Genomic DNA, 20,740 nt, shown 5'->3' with positions numbered 1-20,740 from the left:
AGCTTTTCTGACATCTAGGCTTGGTTTTGTGGGCTATGAGTATAAAACAGTTGTGTATTGATAAACCCAAAGGACCTTGATTTTTTTCTATGAACCAAGCAATTTTGAAAGAAAATAGATATAATGCTTATTTTGTTGATTTTAGTTCACTTAGACTGGTATGATGTTCTAGTTGAACTGAGAATTTTGATCCATCTGTAGGATGAGAATAACGAAGCTTTTCCTCTGAAGTGCATCTATGGTAAAAGTGCTTTATGACAGCTAGGTGTGGTTGTTTGTAGGAGTGAATGGATGGGCTTTTGTGATTGGTCAGTAAAGGAACTAAAGAAAAGCAATTTGATTTGTGTTGCAAGTGGCATTTACCCCTTTTGCTAAATGATTTTGTCTAGGTAACTCAGGCTGTAGGAAGCATAGGGATGTCGCAGGTTTCACAGAAGACTGCTGCAGAAATAACGCCATTGAAGGAAGAGGTAGTGGTTAAGCAATCCAGACAGGAATTGCCTCCACCACCACCCCCAAAGAAAAGGCAAATCCCAGGGGACAGCGAAGCCAAGAAAAAGTAAGTATATGTCAGTGATATATTCTCTTGCTCACTAGGTACTGTGTAGACTTGTGTCTTTTGGTCTTAATTTTGATTCTTTCTTTTATGCACGTGAGGAGTACTTAAGTTGCAGGTTTGGGGAGTGCGGAAGGAATATTATGAGTAGCCTTGTATTTAGAGCAACGGAAAGCCTGCAGCTTCCATTAATTTCAAAGGGAAATGGGGATGTTTTGCTCAGAAAAGCAGATCTTCAGGCCTTTATACCTCAGCTCTTTTGCTGAAAGATAGAATTAATTATGTTTACCTTCTTTTGGAAAACATCATCTCATCTTTGGCAAAAAAGTGTTGTGAAAGTGTCAAGTATTTTGACTCTTTTTTATTGTTTATTTCTAATCTCTATAAATATATGGGAGAAATGAGAGAAACGGCACAAAAAAAAAAGATTTAGAAATCTAGTCCATCTTACTGGTGTCTAGTAGTAAGAACAATATTAATGATGTCTCTGTTCACAAGTATCTCTGGAGTGGCTGATTGAGTTGCATGTGTAGAATCATAGAATGACTTGGCTTGGAAAGGAGCTTAAAGATCATTGAGTTCCAACCTCCCTGCTGTGGGCAGGGACAGCTCCCACCAGACCAGTTGCTTAAAGCCCCATCCAGCCTGGCCTTGGACACTTCCAGGGAGGGGGCAGCCACAGCTGCTTTGGGCAATTTGTTCCAGTGTCTCACCACCCCCACAGGAAAAAAAATTTTTTCTACCCTGTTTGAGTTTGAAACTGTTACCCCTTTTTCTAACGTTCCCTGATAGAGTCCCTCCCCAGCTTTCCTGTAGCCTCCTTCAGGTACTGGAAGGCCACTATAAGATCTCCTTGGATCCTTCACTTCCCCAGGCTGAACAGTATTTAATAACGTCCTGCATTGCATATTTAATAGCATACCTACAACTAAAGAAATTGTTTCAAGAGAAATTAAAAAAAAAAAAGCCGTATACTCATCACTTTGCTCTTTGTGCTTGCCTGCCAAAATACGCATTTCTTTGACCTGTCACTGGTTTAAACCTTTGGCGAGTTGTTTAGGCTGCATCAAGAGCAGGGAGTCACTGTGCTAGGTGATCTGTGTTTGCACAGTGAAAGAGAGTTGTTCTCTTCATTTTTCGGGACGAGGAATGGAGGTTGAAGGGGATGAGGAACTTTGACAAACTCTTTTGAGTGCTCTGGTCAGACTCTCTGAGCCCTGGTGGGGATGGTGTGTGCATGTGGGTGTCCCAGGGGAGTAAAGCAGTCAGTAATTCGTCTGTCCCTTCTCTCTGTGTCTTGTGAGTCATAGAAACTATTTTAGACTTTGAAAGCAAAAGGGATTTGATCTGTTAACCTGTTTTTGCTTGAGTTCAAACTGTATTAAGGACAGTGTTAGTTAAGACAGGCTAAACTTGCTGATGCTTTTGCCTGATCTCAGTTACTGTTGAAACCAATAAATGACCAGTAACTAGAATTTTGCAGGTTTTCTCCTGCAGACTTTGAGTGAGTAATGGTAACTTCTGCATTTGTTGATAGGCTGCTGTTTCATGCTAGGATTTACACTGTGTTCAGTACTTTAATTTCAATATGGCCTGACTTGTGGTCTGTATGGTTTATCTGTCATTCTCTCAAGTTCTGTACAGCATTGATTAATTTTGGAGTTGTGGGGGCTTTTTTTTTGTTTCGTTTTGGTGCTTGATTATAGTTTAGAGGTTTTAGGAATGAGAAAGCTATATTAGTATGGGTGTGTCCACTGTAGCCACAAATATTAAGCTATAAGCTAATCTTTAGTCAGCTAGGTGTTCAAAAAGGTTTGTCCACTGTCACTGCCCTGAGTGCTTAAGCTACTAGCTTTTTATTCAGACTAAATAATGTTGCAGACCTTTATGAAATCCAAAACTCTAATTCTTATTTGTGTTTTTCCTGAGGTTTATTTTATTACTTTCAAAATACTTGGCATTGAGAGATATCTTTTATGGTATATTAAAAGAAACAGTAATAGTTTCCATGAAGATATGTATAAAAACATTGAGAAATATATTGCACCACCATACGTTCTCAATTTGCTCCCAAAGGCTAACACCAGGGACGTAATTTCTACTCTGACAGATTTTTGAAAGTCTATGTCCTACTGCCTGTGTGCAGTAATATGAGAAACATGAATTTTGCATGCAGCCTTGCTGTTTTGGGATTGAGTAACATGCTGAACTTTAAGACTTCTGATTTTTAAGACACAGTAACTGAAAAGCGAAAAATGACAAAAAATTTGTCTGACCTTTTAAACCAGGTTTGATGCTGAAAGTGCTGAACTCTTGAACTGGATTTCAAAATCAAGATCTGCCATTGAGGCCGCAGACATCAAAGAGTACAAGAAGATGAGAGAGACTTCAGACATGAAAGAAAAGTTAACGGTAAAATGGAGAGATACACTGTTCACTAGAACACTATCTTGTCTCTAAGCTGACTGTCGGCTGGAGGTGTGGGCTGATCCACATTCATCATTCGGATTAAGTCCTTTTGTTAAATACTTTCTGAACTGGACATACATGGAAATCTCTGGCCAGCTGGATACAAATTTTGCTGGTGTTGAGTTGCATTATCTACAGGGTTTTAAAAATGTGTGTTGCTAATGTCTCCTTTAGAATTCTGTTAAATGTCTGTCTTCAGGATTAGTATCTTTTCCACGAAGCAGCATATTTTGGCTTCATGTTTTGCAGTTGGAGATGGACTTAATTGACACCACCTTTGTAATTTTGACAAAGATGAGCCAGTGGGCTGCTCAGAGACTCCTTGAATATGCTGTGATGTTCTCTCTCTGAAGTGGTCTCTTGTTACAGTGTTTGGACGCATTTCTGTTTGCTATAATAATTTTGGAGAAAACCTGGTACTATCTAGAAGGAGACTCCTTCTCAGCACTGTAGTGCAAAATGGTGCCAGTAGGGATATTTGGAATGTCAGTACTGCTGGAAATAAAACCCAAAACATCCCTCCCAATAGTTTATTTATAGATCTTTATGAATGTCTTTAGCCCTCTGTGAAATAGGTTCTTAAAATGAACACCGGGTTCCCATGAGCTGTGCTGTTTCCAAATGATAGGGCAGTGTTTGTTCTTGCCAACAGTGCAAATAAATGAGTATTTCTTCTGAATTTACTGGACCAAGTCTAGAGTAATGACCTTGAACATTAGTTTTGAAAATATTTTAATTTGGAGATACTTTTCTGTAATCACAGAATAATATTGAAGTCAAGAAAAATTACCTTCTCTGAAATTGTGTTCTTTGGGGTTCACTTTGTAGGCGATAGAAAAAGAAAGAGTTGAAAAAAGCCAAAAGTTAGATGAACTGAAACAAAATGGACATATTCTTTTGGATCAAATGGGAAAGGGTAAGCAACTTGAAAGTTTCTCTGTTTTGTGATTTAATTAGATGGGTTCCTAGGTAATAGTACTGAAATACACTACCTCCAGTTAAGCATCATGATATATTCCTTCCTTCTCCCTCCATCCTTTTTTTCCTTCAGCCACATTGGTAGTTGCTACTGTTGCTATTTATTGATACATATTTTGATTTTATTATAACTTATGGAAAAGCAATATTGATATTCTTTGTTTAATCACAGAATCACAGAGTGTCAGTGTTTGGAAAACATGTGTGTTCATTTCCAACCTTTTAAAGATTATTTTTATTGAAATAGAAATAATTTCATAAAATGGTGGTAACATGCTTTTGGGGGATGGAATTGGTTTAATTTTAAATAATGTGGAGATTTTAAGTATAAAACTTTAAGGCAGTTGCATTTTAAAGTGGAAATTTTTAACCAAAATTTAAGCTTGATAAATGTATGCATATCTCTTTATTCATGGTTTTCTCTGTTTCTATAAAAATTGTCAGCGTGTTTTGATGATACATTCACAATTTATGGCTCAAAGGCAAGAGAGAAGTCTACGTGCTTGAGAAAATGATTGATTGTCAATGAAAACACTTATCCCTGGAAACTTATAATTAACATCAGTGAGAGTTGAATCTTCAAGCCTTGCCAAAATCTTATTTTGTAATATGACAAAACTCCATCAGTGAAATGTAGCTTTCTCTATCAAAGAGCTGCTCATATCATCCACAGACAGTCTCTAGTACTTAAAGGGGGCCTACAGGAAAGAAGGGGAGGAGGGACTCGTTGCCTCTCCATGACAGGGAGGTTGGATTAAATGATCTCTAAGGTCCTTTCTAGCCTAGGCCATGCTATGATTCTATGACTCTTTATCAGGACATGTAGTCATAGGACAAAGGGGGACAGTTTCAAACTGAAAGAGGGTAGATTTAGATTAGCTACTACAGAGAAATTCTTCTCTGTAAGAGTGGTGAGACGCTGGAACAAACTGCCCAAAGCAGCTGTGGCTGCCCCCTCTCTGGAAGTGTTCAAGGCCAGGCTGGATGGGGCCTTGAGCAACCTGGTCTAGTGGGAGGTTTCCCTGCCTATGGCAGGGGGGTTGGAACTAGGTGTCCCTTCCAACTCAAACCATTTTATGTTTTCATGATTTTAGATCTGCTATGCACTTGCCTTCTGGTGAAGAGAGTCATGATGGTCAAGAGTCAGCACATTCTTATAAATTCAAAAATTATCAAAGGGAAGAATGGAAGTGGAATATCTTACTATTCATCTTGCTGTTAATGTGGAATAAAAAAACCCAGTCAATAATAAGTAGTTTTATGCATAGTAAACTTGGAATCAAACCATTTTGTGTGTTAAAGTAAACGTGCACCTGTGTCTGAAGAGAGAAAAGGTTAAATGCCTGTTCATCGAAATGCGTTGCAAGTGGTGTAATAATAGTAGTAGTAGTACTACTACTAGTAATAAATAATAATATTTATTTTTATAAACTTTTTAGAAGGACTTTCTACAGGGGATATAAAAACTGTGATGGAGAAGACATTGTCCGACTGGAATGATGTGGCGCAACATCTGGAAGAAGTGACCAGAAAGATAAAGTACCAGGAAGATATAAACGCTTATTTTAAGGAAATGAGTGAACTTGAGAAGACTGTAATTGAGAAGGATGACTGGCTTAAAAATGCCCCTTCTTCAGCATCGCAGTCCCCAGCAGTCCTGAAAGACTTATGTCAGGTAAGTCTGGCAAAACTGGAAGTTTTTAAGAGCACAGAATATCTCAGAGGAACTTAGCATAGTCAGTACTGGAACTCAAAATTTCTGGGGCATCCAGGGCACATGATTTGACTGGAAGATTTTGGTACCTGTGTGACGGGAGTACTTTAATATTGTTACCCTAGTAATGTGGAGGAGTTGTGCTGCTTAATAAAATCCTTGTGTTAACAAGTCAAGTGTGTGATTTGTTTTGTTTTTAATCATTCACAGCAGGAGTTAAATCATCTCCTAAGCCTGAGTCCACAGTTGGAACATCTGAAAGTCGCCTGCGAAGTGCTCACCTCTCAGCCTATGTCTCCAAAGTTCATTCAGGAGAGCTTGAATGCTTTTCTTTATCACTTCAAGGTGACTCGTCAGAAACTAGAGGGACGTCATGAGCTGCTGAAGAGAGGTAAAAAAAATAAAATAAAAAATATTTTTTATTTTAACATAAGCCTTCCTGATATTTCTATTTTGATTTTTATTGCTGTTGTGAGATGATTGAAAACTCCCTGAATCCTGGTAGAGTTTTCCTACTGATGCTGCAAGGCTTTGGGCCAGACTGACAAACTCTTGTTATTCGCCTGAAAGAGTATTTGTATGAATCTTCACTGTGCACACTGCAAAATATATCATTTCATGGTGTTAAAAGTGGTCATGCAAAGATGCAACATTCCTGAAGCTACTTTTAAGGAATTAGCAGAACATATGTAAAGTGGCTAATATAGTGTGAAAAGCAGTGTGACTCTGGCACTTACAGAAATAAATAATAACACTAGAAATGAAAAATGGAAGATTAGGAGTACATTGCAAAATTGAAGTGCGCATGTGAAATTTATTCTTTTTCATAGCTTTGTTGAGCACATTAGTCATACATAATTCTTTTTGGAAATTTTATCTTTGAAGTGATTTGGAAGATGGCTTTCTTTTTAGGCATTTTCTATCTGGATTTTTGTTGCGTTAAGGATTTCCTTATGAGCATTCAAACCAGTCATGCTGGCTTCTAAAGGATTTCAAATGTTGTGCACAAAATATGTGGCTGTGTTAATATTTTATAGCTGAATAACAAGAACACAGACCTATAAGGAGATTTTTTTCCTTAGTTTTCATTTTGTTTCTGAGCAATTACAGGGAAGTATTTTGCTAATGGTCCCAAATGGAAGAGCATTAACACTTTATTCTGTATGTAATAAAAATAGGTTCAATTACTAAATTGTTAGGCCATCTACATTAATGTGTGCATGCTTCAATTAGATCCATGCAGAAAACGGTAGGAATCTGTCTGCCACATTTAAATGACAGGGTATGCTTTTATTCTTACTGTGAGGAATGGTTACTTTATGACTGTTGTACTTTTGAGTAATTTTATTGATACTTGGTAATTAATACTTGATGTGACAAAAATACTCCTTTTTTTTATGTCACACATCACTTGAAGCGTTATTAGTATATTTTAACCAGTTATTACTTGGTAAAAACACCTTGTGTTTCATAACATGTTAAAATTATATTTGTGGCTTTTTTTTTTTTAAACAATTTCTCTGCAGAGAAATTGCTTAAGACCAGAGGAAAATAAGCTGAAGGATTCAGTTGTTCATTTACAGCATAGTTTGAATTGCTGTAAGCTAAAAAAAATATTCTATGCTCTATAACTGGGAGAAAAAAAATGGTGGTGGCACTTGAATATTTGTGAACTTGGCAGACTTGGACTGACAGAAGTCCAGTTCCTTTTATGACTTTTCTTTGAGCATCTGAAAATTCCCTCATGGAGTGCTAGGCAGTCCCATCTCTGGGAATTTCAAGTATCTTTTTTTGTCAATGGGAGGCTATTCTATCTATTTTCTTCCTCAGGATTTGCTGTAGCTTAGTGACAGTGCACCTGTTTGCTTTTTAATGATTCTCCCCCCTCTAAATTGATCCTGTTTTCTTGAGAAGAGGAAGCTAGGTAACTCTGACTCTCTCATTCCCTAGTTATAAACGGTGTGACAGTTCTGACAGTAAGCTGTTGAAAAGCTACCTGGTGAGTCAGAACAAGGCTCGGATTAATTTTAACTTGTGGCAGTAACCAATTGCTTCGAAGTCGAGAGCCAGGGAATGAGCATACCACACTGTGCAGGTTTTGGAGCTGAAGCCCTGTTCATTGCAGTTTTTTAAATGTGAGTTTTTCATTCTGAAATGCCAGAGTGAGGTGCTGCCTGCTGCCACTGGGATTCCACAGAGGGCTGGCTCAAGCAAAATGTGAGATATAGTCAAAGACTGCAAGCTGATACTTTAATTCTTTTTTCAGTATCCCCAGGTAGTGTGTCTGAGTATCAGGCTGAAACGTGATATTTATATATATAAATATATATTTTTTTTTGGTATGTATTTTTATATATATATATATATATGTATAAAAGAAAAAATCCCCAACCCTAATACTACACTGATACATATTTTATGTATGTGTGTTGATATAAGCTAGTCTTTTAAATATATATAGCTACTATATGTAGTGTGAATATTTATATGTAATATGTCTGGTTCTCATGTCTCCACTGTAAGAGGGACATAGATCTGTTGGAGCGTGTTCAGAGGGCGTGTTTAGATGATCTCTAAGGTGATTCTATGATGATTCTATGTTGCTATTACATATACTACATTTCATATTCTACATGTAGTGGGTATCTCTTTGTGTGTTTGCATGTAAATAGTAGATAAGTCTAAAACTTTTACAAGATGAAATATTCAGTTGTGTGGATTTAGGAATGCAGAAAGTACTATTGATACCACCACCCCAAGAGATTTAAGTACTTAGTCACATAGGAAAATTTTAAATATAGGCTTGAGTTTAAGTTTTTTTTGAGGGGTTGTCATATTTATTATTGTATTCTGTATAATACGTATATTTAATATTTTTAAAGCAAAAAGCATTGCCATCAGAAGAAGAGTTTTTTAGCTCTTGGAAGGTCTCAGAAGGATTCAATGTACAAGTATTATTTGTTGAATCATAAAATGGCCTAAGCTGGAAGGGACCTTGGAGATCATTTTAATCCAGCCTCCTTGCCACCAGGGACGCCACCTCTCGACTAGATCAGGCAACACATGAGGAATTCACATGACTTCTTGTTTCTAAATTATTCCAATAACTTTGATTATGCTCATATCTCTTAGAATCTGGGTCTTGTGTCTATTTCCTTACCATGTATTTTGTTCATTTACTCTCTTTAACGATGCCAGAGGCGGAAAGCCAGCCAAGCCAGGACTATGTGGAGTCCCTGCACCGGCTGAAGGACATGCTGCGAGAGCTGGAGCGGCAGCAGCAGACCATTGCCAGTGGTCTGAGTGAACCCAGTAGGGTTGAGAAGGCCCTGCAGCAGGCAAAGGTAACTCTTGCTTTTGCGCTGGAGCGTGGAAGCTGCTTATTCAGCTGCTGCAACCCTCCTTTCCCCTACTTTGTTTTCGGCAGGGTAACAAAGATGTTACTCAGAGGGAAGCTGATCAGGAAATGGCCTTTGGGGGTTGGTTGCTGAAGGCTGGGTCACCGCAGGCTGCTGAGGGACGTGTCTGGGCAAGGGCTGGGTGTCTCTGAGCCTGCCTGGTGGGTATCTTGCAGCTGCTCATGCCATGAGACGAGGCCCAGAGATCTGGGATCAGGGGAAGAGGAGGCTCTAAGGGATCTTCTCTGAAGTGCTGCAGCACTTCAGACGGCTTTGGCAGCCTCCTCAGCCTGCCTCTGGTGTTCCTGTGTGACTGTTGTGCTAAGCCCCGAAAACGAAATCAGTGCCCCAAGAGCATCCCTCTCCTAGGAGCTCGGTTGGATCAGGTTGATGACTGATCCAAGATCTGCTCCTTTGCTGCTGAGCACAGTTGTGAGGAGAGCCAGGAGCTGGGACCTTCTCTCCTTTGGGAACTGCCTTTCAGCCCTCCCTGCCTGAGGTGCAGCACAGCCATGCCCAGCTAGCTTGGACTCGCTGTCCCGGGGAGGCTGTGTCCCTCTCCTGCAGTGCTGTGGCCTCCCTGACTGGGCCTCTGCCCTCCTAGGGAGGCTGTGGTGTGCGGACTTGTAATCCTCTCCTTCACGCACAGGAGGACACTTGCCTGTGTGCTTAAACTGTCTCTGAGGTTCAGCTGGTTAACAAATCCATCCTGTTTCCTCCTGCTCGATTGTTATGAGACAGTTATGCTACTTTTCTGGCCTCCAGATTGCCTTTCAAAGGGAAACAGTGCTTGCAATCCATAAAGTTAATCAATGCACAGATTTTGTCTGGTAGAAATAGTATTTTGTTTCCTATTATGAACCTATAAAATAGCGGAAAGTCTATCAATGTTGGTTTGTAAAAACATAGACAAATAATTCAGAGCTCTTTCCACTGTCCCCCACTGCTCTTGTGGAATCGTGCTTAATTTGGAAACATGAAATTTTCCCCCTGTGGTGACCTAAGGGCCGCGGGTGACTGTGGAGAAGCTCTTGAACTCTGGCTTCTGGGTGGGGAGAGGCCATGTCTGTCTTGATATCCTTCTCTATTCAGCAGAGAGTGGTCAAATAGGTATTTTTAAAAGCTCAGTAAAGAGGGTTATTAGTGCTTTGGTTTTTTTGAATTGGCAGATAGATTAAAAAAAAAAGGTAAACTGAGTTCCTTGGTTTTCTTTTTTAATGTTGCCTCAGTAGTATTTAAAGTCGGCAGAGATTTTCTGGTCCATCCACTGGCTGGAGCCCCAGTGGCTCTGGGCAACATGGTCTAGTGGGGAATGTCCCTCCGCATGGTGGGGGGCTTGGAACTAGATGATCTTTAAGGTCCCTTTCAACCCTGACAGTTCTATGATTCTATGATTCTGATTGCAATCGCATTTAGTCTTTGGAGGCTTATCTTTTCCTGCTTCTGCTCAAGTCCCTCCTCTTCCTTTTCTTTAGAGACTAATTAACCTGAAAGGATGCACTATGCCGGTGTGGGAGCTTTAAAGACTGTGATAGGACATAAAAACAAACTGTAGATGATGAGCTGCTTGTGGACCTGGGATTGTCCACCTCCTCCTTCTGCATTGTAGCCAGCACTGATAAGTGTTTCAGGCATGGACCTAAGCCAGGGATTGACCCAGTCTGCACAGAAAGCTCTTCTCTGCAGAAACATCTCTTCCCAGCCTTATTACTGCCTCACTGCCTGTCTTTTTAGACGAAATAGTACATTTTATCCTGTTTCTTTCCTGTAAATACAAGATAAAATTGAGAACATAAACATGTTGAAAAGGAGTTTCTTCTTCAGGAAAATCCAGTAAAATATATGTGTGCACATCCCATCTGTACATACTGAATGTGTATACTAGCAAAGTTAAATTAATACATGTGTTCATTCCAAACTTTTAAAAAAAAGTTAAGCAGGATAACCAAAATAACCAGTTCAATGATGTGACACTGTTTTTCATGTCTTGGCTTATACTTTCAGTTGTTATTTTTTGTTAATATTAGGAAATTAGCTATTTTGACTCAAGTGCCATAGTGAATATATTCAGATTGCATCCTCCCTGTATTCCAGCTGGAAGAATTGCTTTCGAAACTCGAGACCTTTCATTGCAGCTAGAAGTACACACTCAGCCTGTTTGTGTGGGTTTTATTTTTTGTTTTCTGTAAAAAAGCCACGCACCTGTGCAGGGAATGAGAAAACTGAGGTCCTGGTGTGTCTACATTGCAGTTGCTTTTGGGACTGCAGTGCGGTGTAGCCACTGCTTTGCTAACTTGAGTGCTGATACCACACAGCACGTGAGAGGTGTACGTGCTTGGGTGTGTTTAGCTACGTCATCAGGCTTTTCAGCCCAGTCAGTAATTTCTACAGCACCAGCAGAACAGCTGAAGATTTTACTACTTAAAAAGTCATTTGGACATCTGTGCTGCAATAACTGCAGTAACGGCAGTATTACTCTTTACTGAATCTGTGCTCTGCGCAACAAAACCTTTGGTGTACTTGCACTTCTATGTAAATGTGTACCTGTTGTATGGGTGATATGGGAAACAGACATTTCTTTATCTTTTTTTTTCTTGTAGCTGGCTTACGAGACATTGGAAGCCCAGAAGCCCAGAGTAGATAAGCTTGCTGAAGAAACAAAGGCTTTGGAGAAACATGCTGCTTCTGATACAAAAAAGGTCTATGTGCAAGAGTTCAAGCATGTGCAGGGACATTGGGACAAGTTAAAGCTCAAGATTTCCAAAGATGTTAAACTGCTGGAGGAAATTACATCCAAGCTGAGAGTATTTGAGGTAAAATGAAAGGATTTTTCACTTTCCTACATAACACATTTCTTTTAGAGACCACTTTTTTTCCTCTGTGTTCCTGCAGGAGTCCAGATGTTACTGACTGAGAAGTGAAATGTTGGTGGGCCACATGTCTGGCACAGGCTGTAAGCATATATAATGTATTTGTAACAGGGTAGCAGAGAACTTTTAACATGCCCACGATATTAATTTATCTTCTAATTAGTTTTCACTTAAGATTAGCATTCCTCTTCTTTCAATACCAGAAGCAAAGGTTACTCTTAAGTCAAGGGTATGTCAGCTGTGCTGTTGAAGGCTTGATCCCACTAGAGGCAGAGTGCCCTCTTTTGTGGTTGGTGTCAGATGCCCAATGCCTTCCTAGTTCGATATCTAAAATCAAAATTCCTTGCGCACTACAAAAAATCCATCCCTTCAAGTCGAGTTTCTATCAACAGTAATAAAGAACTAGCACAGCCTATTAAAAAAGAAAGTAAAGAAAATGCTTAGGTACAGTTTTTCAGTTGCAACAGATGGCCTCTGAAGTGTCAGGGAAGGAGATTTAAAGAATTAAGATTAATCAACACTCATATTTATAGATATATATATAATATAAATATATCTACACACATGAAAACTTGCATGATAGAAAATCAATGCTTTTAAAATCAAGGGATTAAAAGCAAGGGTATTTAGATGTTTCACCTGTTGATAAAGAAAGGAGAGATAAGTGCCTAAGTAACTTTACCAAAGTTGACTTGGTATTTCCTGGTTAGATGGGTTTCTTTGTGTTTGCTTTAAGTCCTTTCTCTAGACTATTTATATTCCTCTGGAGAGAGGAAAAAAATAATGAAAACTGAATGAATCTTGATTTAGCTCATGGCAGTGTTATTGCGACGCAGAAGTTAAATAGGCACTAACCATTCTTCAGTATCAGCTTGAAAGTATAAGCCAATCAGAGCTGTATAAAAGCCCAAATATAAGGCTTGTTCATTTTTTCCCCTGAGAGTTATGTTTAACTAGACTTTAGATTTCATACTAATTTTCATATTACATTTTAAATTTCAAAAAGCAAGAAGGTGCTTTTAGAGATTCTCTCTCAGAATTAAGTCACAACCATTAACTAACAAAAATCTGTATTTTCACGTGCATTAAACATTGTAACATGTGGGCTTGTTTACCTTCTTTTTGATTCAGAATATGTATTACATGGTTTATAAACAACAACTTGCTGCATATTCCCTTCTCAGAACATTGTGTGCACACCACTGCATTTCCCCCGAAGTCTGTGTTGCTCACACCTCACTCTGAAGCGGAAACCAGTTCTTTTATTTGATAGGAGTTTCAAACTTCAAACTGTGTGTGTTTTTTTTCTATTTTTTCTATTTTTTTTTTTTTTTTAATTTTAAGCTGGACAGGATCCTTAATGACTACTCAAGTATAGACACGTGTTTACATTGAACTCTATTAGTAAGGTCAGATAACTGACTTGTGTGATGTTGCAGAGAAAGCTGGACAAGCCATTGCTGATTATGGTATAAAAGTGGTAAAAGCCTCAAGTCTGAATTATTTATTTTTATTTATTTTTTTGTTAATATTTAAAAAAAACCCAACAACCCACAAACCTAGAAGAGCTTGAGCAGGGGTAGCAGATTGTAGCGAAATGACAATAAATAGCAGAGTACGGACCCATGCTCCCGTGAAAAGTTTTACTTGCGCAAAGACGCAAGGCAAAATCTTGCTCCTGCTCATAGTGTTATTCACTAATTATTTGTTTCAGGACTTGAGCTGTTGCTAGCAGTGTGTATGTGAGATGTGTGTGTATGAATAGCACAGGTATGGTGGTCCAGTCTAGGCTTGTGACCTTGTAAATGGAAGCCACGAACCACCATATGAGTAGGTTTTCAGAGGAAAAGTGTTACTTTTATGTAACACTTCTGTGTAAAATTCTTAGGCTTTAGTACCTGAAACATAAAGATAGGGGATGTCCCTGCTACTTCCCGTGCTTCCCCCCCCCCCCCCCTTAAAAACATGTTCAGGAATATGTGTACTAGTGCACCTACATTCAAAAGTGTTTCTCATTTCAGTCTGGTTCCTTCAAACCCACCCTTCTGTAGCTACTTGCAGCAGCCTGTGGGATGATGTGGCCTGATGCTGCAGGTCACTGGCTGCTGACTGCCCCAAGTGAGCTGTCTTGTACAGGAGCTGAAGAAATTAACTTCTAAGGCTTAGCCAGGCCGTTGGTGATTATTTTCTCGTAACTACTTCATCATTCATTTTTTGCCTGCCTCTGACCTAAATATGCAGTATCCCACTGGGTCTCATTTTCTTCCCTTTCCTCTTTCCAGTTACACTAATTAGTCATTTAACATGATAGAATAAATATTCTACATGTAAGCCTGCTTTAATGTCTTTTGTGCAACAACTTTCCATCCGTGTTGTTCTTCAGATGATTGCAGCTTTCCAATTGCCTTGATTATCTATAGCTACACTGAGCAAGACCTACTTACCTCATCACTTTTAGTGGTGTTTTTTCTCTCCTGTAGTTCCTTGTAAGTGCAAATCTCTTCTGCACTTGAATCATGTTCAGTTGTGTGGTCTGTACAATGCACCTAATTTCCTAAATCATAGCTTTAACTGGGTGAAGAATGGCTCCTAAAAGCTAAAATTTCTCTCATGTTTCACCAAAGGTAGGATGTACAGCATTAGCATGGCAGGATTTTTTAGTAATCAATTATTCATATCTTTTTTTGTGGCTAAAGGTGAGGTGTCCTGTTCTCCACAGCTGTCCAAAGTGATGTTGGTACCACCATGTATAAGACACAGTTGCTGGTGACGGATGGGAATTTTTATGCCCATGGAAGTTTTGAAGAGCTGTGGACAGCAGAGCACTGAGGCCGCGTGCTGTTGTATAGATCTGAGAACAGAATGTTGGCCTGAGCAAGCTGTTAAAAACTTTCCTGTTACGTTAAAATGCGAAGTACAGAGGCAGAGTTAATCGATTAAATTAAAAGCAGAAAAAACCCAACAGAAATAGTTATTAAATAATTGAAAAGGAAAGAAATGCAAAGTGGTGCTGTCTGTAGAAATATGGGGCTTACAGTGGGGGTGTTTTCTCATGAATTGAATTTTCATTTTGAAGGGGTGGTACTAATCTATACAGAGATTTCTGTAGTCTAGCACTGTATGAATAAAAGTGAGAATATGGAGCAAGTTGAATAAAGTGTTGTGGAAGGCAGTGGACAAATCAGGATGGAACTTGCACTGCCAGAAAGGTTGATATGGGAGACTGGGTATGTCGTCCTGGTGCAGACAGTGGATGGGTCAGTACTAGAAACGTGGTACCAGAGACACAAGATCAGTTTGAACAATAGCTGGGCGATATCTTCTTGGTTAATAGAGGAGATGAAGTGTCTGACTATTAAAGGAAAGAAAAATAATTCAGAAGTTAAGGAGTTAAAAAAAAAGTAACTGAATGGCAGCCCTTGGAGAACATACGGTCATGTCCAGCTGCACACAACTGTTGGCTTATTTTGAATGTTTCTTTTTTTCCTAATTCACTTTTAAAAACTGACATTCCCCAAAACAGCACGTTTAGGTTTTTGAAAAGAAACTGAATGTAAGTAGTCTCAGTTTAACAGTGAGGAGCAGATGGGTGAACCGTGCTTCCTGGTTAGTCTGATGAGCAAGTCAGTGGCAGATATGCCTGTGGGTCCTGTCGCTCAGGTGGCCCTTCTGTGATTTGTGATGTGACAGAGGCTCCCCCAAGCTGACAAGTGCATTAGTGACGTGATCTGTGTTTCACTGTGAGACTGTCTAATACTCATGTGCTGGCGAAAATACACAGGGCTCATTTTATCAGTTTTGCACATTGTGTTTTCTGATAAAAATTCCTGTATCTCGTACTCTCTGTTAGCTTACCTCTAATAATTGCATGGCCTGCTGTGTCTTTAAGTATGTATTACCTTCAGTTCTTTAAAATCTACTGCATGGCTGTGGATCATGTGTTTTTTGTAGGAGTGAACAAGTAAAAATTAAGCGTACTTGATCTTTGTTCCTGCCTGTAATACGTTTTGGAAACTGACCCAGTGTTTTATTTCACATCTAAAATTGTGAGCTCTTGTACACCAACAACCTACACTAGATATTTGACCATTGTGAATTCTTTACCTGGGCAATGCAGGAACATTTACTTCATTAAACTTCTATAGACTTGGCTTGTGATTCAGAAAGTTATTTAAATGTAGCCTAACTTTGTGAGTAATACCATTTAATTTATTTCAGCTACTTATGTAAGTAGCTTACTATAAGCAAGCTAAATTAGGTATATGCTAAAATGCCTTGTCAAATGGCAGCCTTTGTAAATATGTATTTTTTACATTAAGTCATGGTTCATGTTAAGCCTCCTGGGATCTGTTTTGTTTCTGTTTGGTTGTTTTGGTTTTTTTTACAATGATTTTCAGACTAATCAGCTGCAGGAAATTCCCCCCAAATGGAAAAGGAATGAAGAAAATGTTATGTCTTTGACCTCTAATGGTAGTGCTGGCCTAAAAATAAACATGTTCTTGGTTTAATGGGTTTCCATTAGAGCAGACTTTTTTTTTGAGAAGGAGTGTATACTTATTGATCTTGAAAGAACTCTTATTGCAAGGTTTTTAGGGAAGCAATGTGTGTGCTTTTCTCCTTGGTGACATGCAGAGTAGAAGGTGAAACTGATGAGCTAAGACTTGACTGCATAGTAACAGTGCTCTGTAGTGATGATTGTGTCAGAATAAAAAGATGTCATCTGTTAAAAAAAACACCCCACCAGTCAAAAAATGTTGTTTAAAAGAAATCCCAACTGGATTTAAAAAAAATGACAGTCGTGACTCAGTTGAATCAGGATAAGGAGAAACTTCCTCCCTGCTCTAAATCTGTGGAGGTTTTGTTGGTAAGGGTGACCAGGAACATCCACAATTGCATGAGAAGGAGATGACAACTCTCCTGTCTCCCTCCCCACCTGCATCATTGCAGGATATAAGGCAACTATGAAATGTTAGGTCAGGTCACTATGAAATTATGTATTTACTTTCTTTCGCTGTGCCTTGTTCTAATGAGTGCAGTAGCTACCATTTCCCTCGAACAGCTATTTTTTTTTTCATTTTTTTTAGTGGTTAGTCTAATCCTCTGTGGTATTTTCCTTTTATTCTTGTGTTTCTCTGTAAGGTGAATGGCTTTCACAGCAGAGCTTCTCTCTGTCCAGTATGTTTAGCATTACCCCCTCTTCTTCTCCCCACATATATTTCTACAGGGCCTTGATGTCTCTTGAATGAGCGTGGTGGAGGCAGCCGTTACATAGTTTCTGTTCTCTGGTAAATGCTATTCCCCTGCCTTCAGCCAGGTCCTTCGTGTAAAGGGTAACTACATACTTTTTGAAGCCACACTCACCTTCCTGCTCGATCCTGTGTTTCTGTGGGATAGATAGCCTGGAGCACTGTAGCGTCAACCCATGCTGCGGTGCGGATGGGAGAGTATCATTGCTGTAAATTTAATTTTCATGTAAGTCTGAGAACAGAGAAATTGAGGGGGGGAAAAAACACACCAAACAATGAAAACCAGAAGTTAAACCACAGGTCGTCTGATCCAGAACCAAGGCAGTGCTAACACCTTGTAAGATACTCTTTCGACACTGCTAAAAGTTGAAATGAAAGAGCCAAACATTCTTCAGTGCATTATATTCACTCTTCTTTACTGTATTTGATTTAGACTGACTTGAAAGTTGTACATAAGTGGATGGATGGTGTGAAAGACTTCTTATTGACAGAAAAGGCTGTTCAAGGGGATACAGAAGGTCTTCAAAGACAACTTGACCAGTGCACAGTGAGTTTTGCTTCTTTATGGAATTCTTTGAAATAAGTAATGACTAGCATCTCTTCTTTATTATTTTGCTTGTTTTACTAATATTGTCCGTGACATATTTCATAAAGCCTGCCAGAAAAATGATTTTATTTTTCTTCAGGGCTCATTTTAATTTGTTCCTTGTGTGTAGCTATAACGCTTTGTGCTTTGTACTTTTCAAAGGACTTTGCCATGCTTACAAATACTCTTCTGCAAGTTGACTTTATTTCCTCATAAAATGTTTATATGTTTTTTTCCCAATTTTGTGATTAGGGCATTGAATGTGTGAATGAAAAGTGCTTTTTGCACTGATTTTATATTCAAATTGCTCTGGAATAATTTAAAATTGCAAAATTATTGGCATGCTGTAAATTTACGTAATGTCATGCTAAAGAACATTTTCTCTGATGCATACTCAGACGCTCGTCAATGAAATGGAGACGATTGAGCCATCACTGAAAGAGATGAAAGAAGTGGAGTCTGCTTTAAGAGCTCAGCCTATTGCAGGCGTTAATACTTGGGCCAAGTCTAGGCTAGCAGACTGCCAGACTCAGTGGGAGAAACTGAGCAAACAGGTGAGTTCCCCATGTGTTGGTAGCGGGCGCTTGTTACTGCAGCTGTTTGTGGAGTTGTGTGGCTTTGGTAGGAAGGTGAAGAGGTGAAGTAGTGAAACAGTGGGATGAATTATGTTTTACTTGTCCCGCTCTCAAAGTGGCTGAAATCCAACTTTGCGCATCCGATCCTTCAGAAGTGCAAACCTGGTAGGGGACACCTGTGCAACACTAGTTTGGTTTGCCTACATGCACTTCTCAGTACCTAACTGGAAGGAGCCAAAAGAGCTCTTTGTAACTAAAAATTAATTTGTTCACTTTCCCTCATGCTGTGCTTTCTGGAGTGAGTGGGAGGGAAGTCTCACCTTCTTGTTCTGTTGTTCCTGAAATTTGGAGTATTTTTCTGGCCCAGTGTAATTTCTGCCTGCTTCCAAGCAGATTTAAATAATAAATGGCTATAAATAGACTACCACTTCAGTCTGGTGTGTTTGGTTGTTTCTTTCTTTTGGATGAGAGCTTTCTGCTGTCAGTAGAAACATACTCTTCATTTGCAATGCTTGGTGAGGATTTGTGCTGGAGAACTTTGCTGTTGATACAGAATCCAGGTATCCTGGGCAGTGGAAAAAAGTGAGGCCTGAGGGGTATTTTAATGCTATGCATGAAGCTGTGTCTAGCTATGTGATACTTGTGATCAGAAGAGGTTTTTTTCTCTCTGACATTTTCATGGGATTGTTACTAGTTTACATATGATGAGGAAGACCAGGTCATTTTCCTCCTTCCCTTACCTCTAGATTTTGTTGATCTGCTAAGAACAGATCATGAGCTTGAGTGTGTGTGCATGTAAAAAAGTGTTTTGTTAGTTAAAATGACCTGAAAATCTTTTGATAGTAAAATGCTTTAACAAAGACTTATGTTTTTTTCACATATATAAGGACATTTAAGTAACAAAACTGTTTTTCTTTCTCCACCTTGAATTGTAGATCATTAGTCAGAAAAATCGCCTGTCTGAAAGTCAGGAAAAAGCTGTAAATCTGAAGAAGGATTTGGCAGAGATGCAAGAATGGATGACCCAAGCCGAAGAAGAGTATTTGGAGAAAGATTTTGAATACAAGTCCCCTGAAGAACTAGAGAATGCAGTGGAGGAAATGAAGGTCAGCAATACCAGGGCATTTTAGAAACCTGATTAAAGAGAAAGAACTTAATGGCTTTGGAGCTTGACCTTTTGTGGAATTATTATCTATATAGAAATGAGCTCAGGTCGTGGCAGGATTAGTGGTATTTTTCAGCTTTGATTTGTGGAATTTTTGTTTTTAAAGCACAAACTATAAAAGCAGATGCTCTACTTGGCCATGAGGGGTAGGGATTTTATAATGAATAGCAGCTTGCCCAGCTGTTGAGCCACGCTTGGTATGTATAATATATTAAAGACTAGGAATATGGAAACTTATTACAGGAGATTAGAAAGGTGATATTATATATCTCTAAGTTAGCAGCTGTGGAAACACATTCTTCTGCTCCAAGCTCTTGGGCTTCAGTTCCTTGTCCCCTAGATAGGGTAACTCCACATTTAGAGAAGCAGTTTAAAACAGTGCTGTTGTAAGGTTATCCTGTGTTCCTCATCTGTTGCAAAAGCGATACTGGGATTGGTGGCCAAAAAAATGGAGAGGAAGGAGCTATTTTTGTCTTATTATAAATTACCAGTTGAGTAGTTAATTTTCTTGGATGTATGTACAGCGTAAACAGTAATTCTCTCTGCTTTCAAATCTGAGAGTTCAGGCATATAATCACAAAAGTTTTGACTTATATGCACATTATTTAAATGAGTATCCGCTATGCTATTACTCAATGGTGTGTTAAAAAGAAAAAAATTCTCCCTTACAAGTGCCTTGACAAATCTGTTCGAAGTTTTGAATTGTTCTTTTTGAAGGGACTTTCTGAAGCGGTCTTTAACAAGTGTTTTAATATATTCATGTCCTTTGAAGCCATTTGAGATCATACAATCTGTTTTTTTTACAAGCCAAAAAGTGAAAGAACCTTCTTTTCATTGGCAAATCTGAGAGACTTGGGAGCACATTTACCGCTGTCATATCCAGATTATATTCTGTACTTTTAAATTTGGCAGATAGGTCGGTGAGCCAGTAAGCTTACTGTAACACTTGCATATTCTCTGTCATTTACAATGAGAATGTTATGCTGGGATAACTTTTAGGACTGGGAAGGAACAGTCTGTATATTTGACCTGGAACACTTTTGCATAAGGTTTTGAAAAACTATTGAGCTTGCTTAATTTTACTCTGATTTGAACAGAGAGTGCAACTCCGGCTGACGTTTGAAGGAGCAGATTTAAGATGAGGCTGGATGATTTTTGATAATCCTGCCGTAAAATGTTCCTC

At 38.9% G+C, this 20,740-nt stretch overlaps 1 protein-coding gene across 1 annotated transcript in view; it reads left to right on the top strand.

Moving 5' to 3' along the window:
• The window catches only part of LOC104276896 (utrophin-like), a gene marked incomplete at its 3' end in the record, with an annotated part of 91,981 nt that overhangs the window by 20,297 nt on the left and 50,944 nt on the right, over positions 1–20,740 (top strand). Inside the window, 10 exon segments of the mRNA XM_009873361.1 lie at positions 390–559; positions 2,845–2,968; positions 3,854–3,941; positions 5,443–5,678; positions 5,928–6,108; positions 8,916–9,061; positions 11,716–11,928; positions 17,665–17,778; positions 18,216–18,371; positions 19,328–19,498. Of these exon segments, the coding sequence (XP_009871663.1) occupies positions 390–559; positions 2,845–2,968; positions 3,854–3,941; positions 5,443–5,678; positions 5,928–6,108; positions 8,916–9,061; positions 11,716–11,928; positions 17,665–17,778; positions 18,216–18,371; positions 19,328–19,498 (1,599 nt within the window).

The sequence above is a fragment of the Apaloderma vittatum genome, unplaced genomic scaffold (assembly GCF_000703405.1).
Source record: "Apaloderma vittatum isolate BGI_N311 unplaced genomic scaffold, ASM70340v1 scaffold7127, whole genome shotgun sequence".
NCBI classification, from domain to species: Eukaryota; Metazoa; Chordata; class Aves; order Trogoniformes; family Trogonidae; genus Apaloderma; species Apaloderma vittatum.
This window is presented reverse-complemented; position numbering and strand designations above follow the sequence as displayed.